Source organism: Hibiscus syriacus, unplaced genomic scaffold (genome assembly GCF_006381635.1).
Source record: "Hibiscus syriacus cultivar Baekdansim isolate YM2019G1 unplaced genomic scaffold, ASM638163v2 tig00110761_pilon, whole genome shotgun sequence".
NCBI lineage: Eukaryota > Viridiplantae > Streptophyta > Magnoliopsida > Malvales > Malvaceae > Hibiscus > Hibiscus syriacus.
Genome location: NW_024062849.1, coordinates 406,196 through 418,629, shown reverse-complemented (window position 1 = coordinate 418,629; position 12,434 = coordinate 406,196). Strand labels below are relative to the sequence as shown.

Genomic DNA, 12,434 nt, shown 5'->3' with positions numbered 1-12,434 from the left:
TTAATTTTTTCTAATTGCAAAGATTAAAATGAAAAAAAAATCAAAATTAAGAAGATCAAAATAATTTTTTTAAAAAGAAACACACAAGCATCATGTACACCTGTCAAGCCGTGCAACATTAGTAAGGGAATGTGAGTTTTATCTTTAATAATTCAATAAATATATATATTTAAAATGACATATTTAAAAAAATATATGTATCATCTAAAAAGTGTGCGATTTTATTCATTACATTATTTAAATATTGATTTTTTAAATATTTAAATAGAGTTATTTAAAGGCTAAACTCTCGAGATAAAATTCTCGAACAAATTATTTCACGAGATAATGCTCTCCCAAGATTAATTGTTCAAATAGGGTGAAATTTAAAGTGTTGGCCGTAGGTCGCCATGTCATCTGGTGACCTACTAGGTCGACATGTCTTCCCGGCGAGCTATGAGAGAGATTGCATGTACCATGCTCGTTCCAACACGCTGGGCATCCGAGGCCATCCGAGCGAGCTATGCTAGGGCATCCGAGGGCAAGAGGAATCACGCGAGGAGCAGGAGGGAGTGCATGGCGACCTACAAGGTTGCCAGGAGTGTATGGCGACCTACGACCAACACTATAGATTTTACCCTATTTGAACAATTAATCTTGTGAGAGCATTATCTCGTTAAATAATTTGTTCGAGAACTTTATCTCGAGAGTTTAGCCGTTATTTAAACATACACTTAATCATTAAAAACAAGAGTTATACATATGAACATAAACATAATTTTATGTTTAGGGTGAATTTCTAAATTTTTAAGAGTATGAACTTATAAAATTTTAAGAGGAAAAAGACAAATTATTAATAAAAAATATAAAAAATTAAAATTATATATAATAATTTAAAATTCCCTGCTACTCATGCTAATATTTAACGAGCATTGTTCTTCTTTTTAAATAAAATTACTGTGATTTTTCATTTTAGTCTAGATATTTTCTTAATCTGATTTATGTTATTTTTGAAAAAATTGTTTAGCGTCTAAAAACTTTATGTTATTTTAAATAAAATTACTGTGATTTTTTCATTTTAGTCTGGAGATATAATATTCAAAAGTTTAACAATCATTTCAATGAATTTAATAGAAAATTGTTTCTGTGTAGGGCTTGCTTCAGTCCTAAAGGTTCATTTCATGCTTTTTGATGTGACAAAATTGGTTATAACTTAGAATCATAATTTTTTATCCACGAGTTTAATTCAAGAAACTATATTATGGGTGTGCGACAACGTGATGAGTTTCAAGGTCTTTAACTCTTAAGGGGATTGTTCATCTTTAGTGATAGTTGAAATAAAGAAGTATTTTATTTATGAAAAAAGTGTACAAATGATCCCCAATCGTAGTATTATTTTGTTGAGTTTTACAACTATTAAAAATTATAAAATAATGTATGACTATTAAAAGTTATAAAATAATTATCGACTATAAGATATTTTTTATTAAGTCCCCGACTATTAAAAGTTACAAAATAGTCACCTGACTATTCCTATATTTCAAACTCTTCATTTCCCTTTAAAAAATTGACGACTACCTAATTAGACGCTAATTTGCTCGCTGAAATATGATAAAAATATGATCACATAATTGTTTGAGTTGTATTTTGTGGATTAATTATTTGTTTACATTATGACGTCGAGTCAATGCTTGAAATATTATATCGTCGAACTAGTGCTTGAACCAACGACAATTCCAATAGACATCACTAAAAATGTGATTTTATCATATCTCAATCAGTATGTTAATGTCCAACTTAGACGTCCATCAATTTTTTAACAGAAAAATACGAGTTTGGAACATATAAATAATTAGATGATTATTTTATAACTTTTAATAATTGAAAGACTCAATAAAGTAACATCTTATAGTAGGAGATCATTTTAAAACTTTTAATAATCAAAAGATTCAATAAAACATTGTCTTGTAATCAGGAGATCATTCATAAAATTAATATCGAATTTTGCTAGTTGTGACTGTAACTATAATATAATATAATATAATATAATATAATATTCATTTAAGATTTTTCTTAATTATTAATATATATATATATATATATATATAATGTATATTATCATTTTTAAATTTTTGTTTAGTGACATGTAAAGAAAATGTTGAGTCAATCGAATAAATGAAATAGTCAAAAGGGGATGAATTAATAATTAAAAATTTTGATGGAAGCTTGAGAGAAAAATATAAAAGATTGAACACAAGCCTTATGTTATAAAATCCTATGGAGGTTAGAAAATTAACATAATTAGCAAAAATTGTAATGATGTCTTTTTATCCATCAATTTCCATATTATTAATTATTTTATTTAGAGATGAATTGAATTGATGATATATAAAAGTTGTAATTATTTTACTGTCTAATCATAACTAATAAATGAATAAAAAATGAATATATTTGCAAAGATAATATTAAAAATTAAAATACATCTAAAACTAAACTATAAAAAACATGATAAAGAATTTCATCCATAGCTCAAAATAATTTAATCTATTGAACCGATTTAAAAAATTAGACAGGTAATTATATTATGAGTAAATTTACAGCTAAGTTATCATAATTAAAAAAATCACAATCAGATCATTTTATTTGTCGATTACAACACTCATATCATCTTATTATTAAGTGTATAATGAAGGTTAGTTCTGTTAATTACATTTTAATCACTTAATTGTGAGTAAGTTTACATTTTGGTCATTCAATTAGTAAATTTATATCTGATCAATCAAATATAACTAAAAAAATATCATTTGTTGCTCTCTTAATGGAAAAATTACATGATTGTTACTATCCCTTAATAAAATAATTAAATTATGATTTATTGGAATATGGTTATGTAATTATAAACTCTCATAACACCATGACCTGAGTTGTAATTTACCTAAGAAAATCAACCTGAACCCCCAAAACCCGATGCGGGTGAACCCGAATCCATTGCTATCTTTCAATTCAAGCTTTGCCCGTTTGTTCACGGAGACTTAAAACAGAAGTTGAGATCGCTTCACAGTTCTTTCTCTTCTTCATAGATCTCTACCCATCGCATTCTCAGCTCAATATATCAATTTATCATCAGCTGAAAATGGCGGCCGTCGCAGTTCACCAGTTCGCTCAGTGCATCACTTGCCATGCTTGGAGTCCCGATCAATCCAGTAATTTCTTATACACTTTTTTGTTAATTTCGAAATTCCGTTCCCTCTCTTCATCTTTATGCTTCGTTTGATTGCTGTGAAATAAAAAGAAAATAATTTCATTTATTGAGTTTAATGTTGTTGTGATGTAATATTTGTCTTAGGAATGTAAATTTGAAGAGGAGAATGAAATTAATGGATCCAATTTTTATTGATTTTCCGGGTTTTAAATATATATATTTTCATTTGAAGCTTCTATTAATTAATGTTTTAGAACTAAAAATTTGGTCCTTGTTCTTTTAAATTGCATGGGATTATGTTTTCTTTTGATTCTTTCTACATATTTAGTTTACTTTTTTCTCTTGCCTGTAGTGGTAGCATTTTGCCCAAATAATAATGAGGTTCACATTTATAAATTGGTGCAAGACAAGTGGGAGAAAGTTCATGCTCTTCAGAAGGTACTTTATTCAAAATTTTCCCTATAAACAACTAAGATATGGTTTATTCCATATAGTTATGCAGTATTTCTAAAATCATCTCCGAAAGTTATTTGGAATTTCATTTTGGAATCATGTTATCTGGTACTTTTGGGACACCTCAATTTTCGCACTGGATATGACTAGAACCTAGCTGAAGCCTCTTTTTTGGTGAAGAATATAAATGTTTTTTGAAAAGGAAAATATGAAATGATACGTCGGATCTTGTCTGAAATCTGAGTCTTTCTTAATAAGTAAATAGAAGTAATACCGCTGCATGGAAGACGGAGGAAGATTTGGATTTCAACTTATTGTATGATATCAGACCACATTTATACCGATTCTGTCTTTAACTGAACAGGAAATATTATGTGCATGGAAATCAGAATTAGGAATCTAATGCAACTAGCAAATTTATTAGATTAATTCTGAATTGTGTGATAGGGATTAGAGAAGTTGTGAGAAAGTTAAGCTTGAAAGGTGAGAACAGAAGTGTTGCAGCCTGGTTGTTGGTTGGGAAAATATGATCAGACTTCAAGATTCCCAAACTCACTCTTCCTGAATGCAAATGTTTGGAAATAAATTGAACTGATATTTAATAATAAATTTTGAATTCTTAACATTTTCCATGCCAGAATTATTGGATATGCCTTGAACAAGTTAATATATGAGAAACACTAAGTTATAATGGAAGCACTTTAAACTACAGCTTTCCTGTTGAGAACCATACTAACAGTAAAACCTGAGGAGCTCCTCGGTCTAAAATCTTTCGAAGAATCCACTTTCTTCTTGTTGAAGACAAGAAGCCTGTTTAGTCTTCTTTGTTCTTTTGGAAGGGAATTCTATCTAGCTTCATGTTTGGTTACTGAATTTTCTTACAAAATGAAAATCTATCTAGTTGTTGAAATCACTACATTCATGGATGATGATTCATTTCTTTGTTAAATTTTTCTTGTTTTATGTTTGATTTTTGACCAATATGATGTTTCTTATGTCTTTCCACAGCATGATCAACTTGTTTCTGGGATAGACTGGAGTGAGAAGTCAAACAGAATCGTTTCTGTATCTCATGATCGGAATTCGTGAGTAATTATCTTTTTTTTTTAACACAGACACACACATGCACAAATGACATTTTTGTAGTTTGGACATCCTGTTTCTCTTTCCCTGGCCTGGACAAATTCAATTGAACAGTGCCTACATGATCCTCGTGTTTGTCTTGTCTTGTTTTGATATTGTTTCACTTCTCTATAGCACTGTTATTGTGTTCTTTGTCTTCTGAAATTTTTGATCCCATTTGAAGATATGTTTGGAACCAAGAAGGACCAGAGTGGGTACCAACTCTCGTCATCCTTAGGCTCAATCGTGCTGCACTTTGTGTTCAGTGGAGCCCCAAAGGTACATAAACATAATTTCACCTGACATTATTAGTCTTTCTTCACTTCTTTGTACTGTGCAATAAATTAGCTTTATACACAGATTGGCACTTTCTTGGGTCTATTTATTGGGGTTTCCCCCTTTCTTTTCAACAGTTATTAGAAAAAAAGCATAGCACCATTATTTTACAATTTGTCAAATGCGTATTACTTCAGGGTTCATTGTTCTAGCTGTGTATACAATGATTCTTCTTCTCAAGCTTATAAAATAGACTGGCATTTGACTTTTGAGAATATAAATTATGTTGTGGACTAGGACTTCAGATTTTCAGTTGGGTTATTTGATAAGAAAAAATTCCTAATGAAGTCAACAGAACTTGTTTTTGTGCTCCTATTTTGATAATTCTTGCATGTCCATGCTCTTATGATTGTCGAGGTCTGAATACCTCTGGTAATTGTAGATCCATTATTCAAAAGCTCTAACCAATTTATTTCTTCCTGTCGTTTAACTTCAAGAAAACAAGTTCGCTGTTGGAAGTGGTGCTAAAACTGTATGCATCTGCTATTATGAGGGAGATAATAACTGGTAATATGTTGCTCCATTTCAGTTGTCACCTCTCCTTTCTCTTAGTATCCTCCAACTTGGTTTATATATATATATGTATGTACATGCATACATACTTATCTGGTTTGTTGTTTGTAGGTGGGTAAGCAAAGTAATCAGGAAAAAGCATAATTCCTCTGTCACAAGTGTTGCTTGGCATCCTAATAATGTGTGTATTTCCCACTTCACAGCATTTTGGAGAAGTCTTTTTTCAATTCTTAGTGTAGTTATATGGTGGTTTTGTTATTCAACTTTATCCTTTGATGTGGATAATTGTCTTATGGTAGGGTTCATCTATCTTCATGTATTATGGAGTCTGGTTTGACTCCCATGGCATTGCATCGAAAAGAAAGAATTAAGGGAGAAGAATTTTAAGATAAAAGCTAAATATGTTTGACATGAGCACATTAGCTTAATGTTTAATATAATGGTTAAAGAAACCCATTCCAAAACCATCTATTTCTAGCAGATTAACAAATCTTGGATTCTTGGTTAATTGTATGTATACGTGTCTATGTTTTCTTTTATGTATATATATCTAAAATCAAAATCTAAGTAGGATACTATACATTAGATTATAGCTATCAATGGGAGAGGCATTGATTTTTTTGAGGAAACCTTTTAAGTAAAAAAATGGACATTCTAGATATCATATGTTAAGAATTTTATTTGTCTTCACCTGCAGAATATCATAGCGTCATACCTATGCCATTTGGGGAAAAAAATAGATGCTTTTGAATTCATCTCTTAGATTCTGTTTCGTTAACTGGTATATGATCTATATTTTGGAAGAGAATGGCAAGTCTTACGTCTATTTTGAAATTCTTTTTGGTACAGATTCTACTTGCTACAACATCCACAGATGGTAAATGCCGAGTATTTTCTACATTTATCAAAGGTGTTGATGCAAGGTATGCTAAATATTGGTGTCTGGAGACTACCATTATTCTTCTTTGGGCACATTAGTATCATGTTTCCATTTTAAATTTCCCAGGGAATCAAAAACAGGCACTTCTTCAGATCCAAAGTTTGGAGAGGTACCATTCATGCCACCCTCTTTAGCAATCAATAATTAATGGTTGCATTTGATATGTAGGAAAAATGGTTCCAGAACTTTTATTTGTTAATCCATATATTTCCATGTTCGCTGTTGTTATAAACTCTAACAATAATTCAACCTATTAAAATCTTGAAAGATGAATATGGGTAATAGGCTAGAATTCTGCTTATTTCCATGTTAGTGATGCACCAAATTGCAAAATGTGCAATTAACCGCCAAAAGGGAAAATCTTCTTTAGTCATTTGAACCTCTAGCGATTAGGAGGTCCAGTTCCATGCGCAATCTATTTTTTCTTTTATGAACATCAATGTTTTGAAATTGAAACTGGATAGCCTTTATTGATGAATGATCTGAATTTGAATTTTACTTTTTTACCTTTTTTTCTTAGTTTAATGACATCAGTGTCCAGAATGACAAGGTAATTTCCTTGGCAAGCAAACCTTATTTTATGGTTTGCAATTGTCAAAATTGCAATTCCAATTAGAAAGGAAACATTATCCCATGATAGCCATATAGGTTTTTTTTGGCAATTTTCTATCTCTAGTGCATCTCGTCTTTGCCCAGGGAATGATATTTTCTATAAAACTTGTAAATAATTTGAACATGTTGCAAAGCATTCATCCATTGACAGTGAATCTTGGTAAAATCTGTGACGTCAAAATTTTCATTAGTAGAAACAAATATAATCTTAATTAAGCTATACAGCCACACATTGTTGCATCCTTTGATGCCTCATGTTTTGGAATCATAGTCAGAACTATAGTTTTTATTGAAACTAGCAGGACACTGATGTCCTGACTCCTGAAAAAGCAGAACATATTAGAGTTGCAATTAGTTTTCATTTGAGAGGTTAATCAACATTTTGAAGTTAATTCTTAATATCTTCCTTTGTGTCAAAAGAAGTAGAAGCATGGAAGGACAACTTTCATGTTTTGTTTAATCAATTGGTCCAAGTATTTAACTTGAAGGAAATAATGCTGAATTCTTATTATTTGTGTATCTGAGTTTCTTGAAATGCGGAGTTGAATCAGTTTCCCAAATTATTCATGCCTCATATGGACCCATGAATGTTTATATCGACTACTTTGTCTTTGCTTAACTGACTTGCTTAGATTCTTATTTATTCCATCTTTTATTTAGTTGAAATCAGGGGTTCTGGAGTTTCATTAACCTTTTGTCAATGCAAAGAAGAGTTAACATTTTCTTTTTCTTTCTCGGCACGTACTCAACAGCAAATAGTTCAGCTTGATCTGTCATCTTCATGGGCATTTGGGGTGAATTGGTCGCCAAGTGGCAGTACTTTGGCTTACGTAGGTAAGGAATATTTCTATCTATTTGTCATGTCCAAAGATAAAGTTTGTGGCATGGTATTTATTAACTTGAAAAAAAAAATTCCCCTTAAACTACCAATTTTGTATTGACTTGGTTAATTGTTTGTTTAGTTTCTAGTTGAGGGAAATTTGGTGGAAAGTAATCTAACTTTACATTTAATTTTTGGTTGGGGAAAAGGCCTCATTGCATGAAACCTCTAAACTAAGTTGGTTATGCATAAATTTTGATATAACTTCATAAGCCCCTAGCTACCTTTTTGGGGGAACATTTATTTTGGGTCCTAGATCTGATTGTAAAAGAATCCTTCTTAACCACCATTTATCTATTTACAGGTCATAATTCTATGATTTACTTTGTTGATGATGTTGGTCCTTCCCCTTTGGCCCAGAATGTTGCATTCCGTTATTTGCCTCTTCGTGATGTGGGTCAGCGTTCACTCTTGTTAACTGCTTTTGTTTCCCTTTATTTTGAGCCTAATCATAAACGTTATTTTAATCTTCATTTTTATGCAATAACATGAATTTCCATCAGGTCCTATTTGTTTCTGAGAAACTGGTCATAGGCGTGGGATTTGACTGCAATCCAATGGTTTTTGCAGCAGATAAATCAGGGTTATGGTATGTGCGATTCTCTGTCATTTTAATTTTCTACACTTGCTTCATTATATCAATAAGGTTTTTGGTCTTGTTTTCTAGGAGCTTTATCAGATTCTTAGGTGAAAGGAAAGAATCTTCATCAGGTCCAAAATCTGGTTCTCAGGTATTTGTATCATAAGACTTTTAGCTATTCTGGTTAACCGCTAGGGTAGTTTGGTGTTAAGCTTTTGTTCTGTTTTGGGTCTTGTTTTGTTGTGACTTCAACCTGGATGTTATTTTGGGATGTTTTTCCCCTATTAATGCAATATAGTCTGAGGTGCTCTTTTCCCCCTTCCGCTTTTTGTTAGTTCGCCCTCTTGGCTCTCTAACAATTATGAAGGGGTTTTTTAACGAGGCCTCAAATTCTTATAAAAAAATACTTTTAGCTATTCTCATTCTGTAAGTGTGGATTTTATGGGTGAGGCTGGGGAAGGGGCAAAGGCAGATACTTCTAAGAACAACACAGACAGCTTCTAGGCGTGTTTATTTAAGTAGATAACTTGTTGTCAGGGCTCTTATCAGGAATAAGATCAACAGGTTGTCTATTCACTTGAGTGAATCATTACATTTGTTAAACGTTAGTTTGAGCTGTGTCAACTATTTGTTCTCAAACAAAAGTCTTGTCAGTAAGATCTTAAGAACATCTTTAAAAGAATAATATCGAAGATCATGTTTCCAGGTGTCTCTATGATTACTCTAGTCATTCTCATTTAATAGCGATTCTCATTACAGTGGAGAAAACACAATTGTATTTTTTAAACTTTAGTATGCTCCTGAATTTGGTTTTAGCGAAAGTGGAGGTGAAAAACCATCAAGATCAAGGTGTCTCATTATTCACTTTGGCCATTCTTAGTTTTAATCATCCAACTTACAACCAAGGGGGCTGTAGGTCAATAAGTCTAAATTTAACATAAGACCGCACCCAATTGCCCACTTAACTGAAATGACATAACACAACCCAACATTTACCCTACATGTAGGTTCAATACTAACAGTTGAAGTGAATGGGCTTAACAAGTCAAACAAACAAGGGGCAACAAAGAATGTGAATGACAAGAAACATAAAAACCTTGGTTGTGATATTGTGGTAAATTTTAGGACAAGAATCCATCCTGAAACAGAATTGCCAATAGATGGAGAGACCCTTATTTATGTTTCCCCTGGTAACATAGCAGACTCTACTCCCACTTGGTGACGCCTTATAATAGGCTTGTTATCCTAAAATACGATGTCCAAGCCACAATATAATCACATAATTCTAAACTTGAAGCATGTACCTTGTGGCAGGTATGTTGACCCACATAGGAGGGGGAGTGTTATGTGGTGAGTAAAAAGACCCCACATTGAGTTTTGGCAGTGTTCACGGGACCTAAGTCCAGCTTGCACCTATTGCTTTTGGTTCAGTTCTTCATCTCAAATTTCTCATAAATTATTTTGATACCATTTGCAGGAGATATCCTGCGGCTATACTTATAGAATATTTTTTATTTTCTTGAGATGTTTGGTACAGAAAAAGGGAATGAATCCAGAAAATCTCTCTCAAAACTTTACCATATCAATATTGAAATGAACATACTTATACATCTCTAGTATTGCAGCTTGAAATAAGATGGAAAATCCAAGTATTTTACTCTTTGGTGCCAATATTGTGAATTGAAAATGAACCGTCTTCGATAACACGTGGAAAGGATCTAACTTATTATTTCCGTGGCTTATTTTTTCCCTTGTGCAATCACGGACACCATTTCTTGAGGTCTACACGAGTACTTGAATTAATATCATTTGAACATTATTTACCATTGCATTAAAGTCCATCACAATTTTTATGTTCAGCTATGTCTTTTACTTATTCCTCAAACCCCAATATAGCTGTTTTCATTCCTATTTTTTAGGACACTATTGGTTCTTGGCATTGAAAAATAAGAAAATGAAGTCGCTGCGAGCACCTTTTTGTCCTAATGGTACCTTGTCCTCTCAAGAATATGGGGAAAAGTTTTAAGCATAGGATTTGGAGCCAAATCATTTTAATCTTACTTTTTTATTTCTTTCTTTCATGGTAGGAAGAGAAGGGTGTTATAGAAGTTGTGGAAAAGTTATATTCCATTTTAACGATTATTTCTATGACTACAGTAGACTGAAGTTCAATTAAATATTAAGGTTGGGTGGTGTTGTAGTAGTTAAGGAAGGCATGAAGAGATGGTTGGATTCCATTGCTTGAAACATTTTTATAGCTTCAAGAGAATGGAGGTAGCTGATATGCGGAAGTACTCGGTATCTTTGAAAGAAACCAATGCAGCAAACTTTTACACTTCTCTAATTGAGAACCCTAGCATCTATTTTTTATACATCTCATTTCTCTGAAACTCGCTGGTAATTTAGTGTTATTCATGAATAATTTTGGGTTGAGCTTTTGCATTTTGTCATTTCTTTTCAGTTTTCTGAAGCATTTGGCAAATTTTATGGTCAATCAAGGCAGGGATTGAGCAATGATACAGTTGAACCTTCTAAGATTCAGGGAGCTGCTCATGACAACTGCATCAAGTACTTCTCTGCCCATTTTGTTATTATTGAATATGATATAGTTCTGAATATGGAGTGGATAATCGATGCAAACATTCTCTTGTTGGAACTGCAGTTGTATTGAACTTCTAAAACAAAAAGGTATTAAAACAAAGCGCTTCAGCACCTCAGGTGGGTTTCTCTGCTTTTGCTACTTAGAAACTGTAATCTTTCAGGACTAGGAATAATCTCAGTTGGGAGCTTTTGGACTCATATTTTCTCATTATTCTGCTATTCAAATATTACAGGAATGGACGGGAAAGTGGTAATCTGGGATCTGGAAAACCAGCAAGATCTTATGGAGTATCTCTAAGTGTGTCGTGAATTTTTTTTCACTCGTTTGGTCAGGTAACAGAATGCAATAATAGTGAAGCATGTGGTATATATATACACACACATATATGTTGTGTGTTGATGATATTTCATCTGATTCTGAAATCTTAGATTTAATACATTATTAGATTTCTTTTTTGTGTTTGATTCAGTGCAGCGGGACATTAGTTCAGAACTCTGCAATGCATATTATGTTTGTGCTTTTCAACAAGTTTTGTTTGTGGATTGTGAAAACAGCTACATCAATGGTCGGAATAGGTGAACGGTCGGTGGCCAGTGAGTGTAAGATTAAGAGGCTAGGGTTGTCAAGGACGGACACAATATCTTATGGCCAACTTCTAAAATGTTAAGTGGGGCGAACTTATAAAATTTTAAGACATGATAAAAACAAATTAGCAATAAAAACAAAAACAAAAATAAAAAAATGAATGAATGAATTTTTTTCCTTCATCTTTACTGTCCTTTTTTTGTCACTTAGATTAATATTTTGGTTGGAAGTAAGACGGTCAAGTTATGAACTTTTGAGTATAATCCGAAGTTATTCTTTGAACAAAGAATACTCGTTTTCTTTTTTCCTAATTAACGGAGAACAAAATTTTTAAATTTTTAAAGAGAATTTTTTCTCTCATGATAACTTGATTGTCTAACATCAAATTTCAGATATATCTTGTGGAAAAAGCAAACAGACAATGAAAACTTCAAAAAAGAATCGATGGCAACTGAACAAAATTATATTGTAGTAGTAATGATTTATACATTCAACAACAATAGATTATCACCGGCTTTCAGCACCACCGAGTGAACCAAGGGATTTCACTTTACCCCATACAGATTACACGAACATGTATGACCAAATATTCACTTAAATATTATAAAAAATTATTGAAGCAATTATTTC

At 32.2% G+C, this 12,434-nt stretch overlaps 1 protein-coding gene across 1 annotated transcript; it reads left to right on the top strand.

The window, feature by feature from the left end:
• Positions 1-2,949: 2,949 nt before the first annotated feature.
• Positions 2,950-11,742, top strand: LOC120139510 (actin-related protein 2/3 complex subunit 1A-like). The gene is made up of 15 exons (XM_039154701.1): positions 2,950-3,182; positions 3,534-3,619; positions 4,643-4,719; positions 4,941-5,035; positions 5,530-5,599; positions 5,717-5,786; positions 6,455-6,528; positions 6,612-6,654; positions 7,910-7,991; positions 8,342-8,430; positions 8,541-8,626; positions 8,705-8,768; positions 11,079-11,185; positions 11,280-11,335; positions 11,452-11,742. The coding sequence occupies exons 1-15, from the start codon at positions 3,113-3,115 to the stop codon at positions 11,514-11,516; spliced, it is 1,134 nt and encodes a 377-aa protein (XP_039010632.1). The 5' UTR covers positions 2,950-3,112; the 3' UTR covers positions 11,517-11,742.
• The last annotated feature ends 692 nt before the right edge of the window (positions 11,743-12,434 follow it).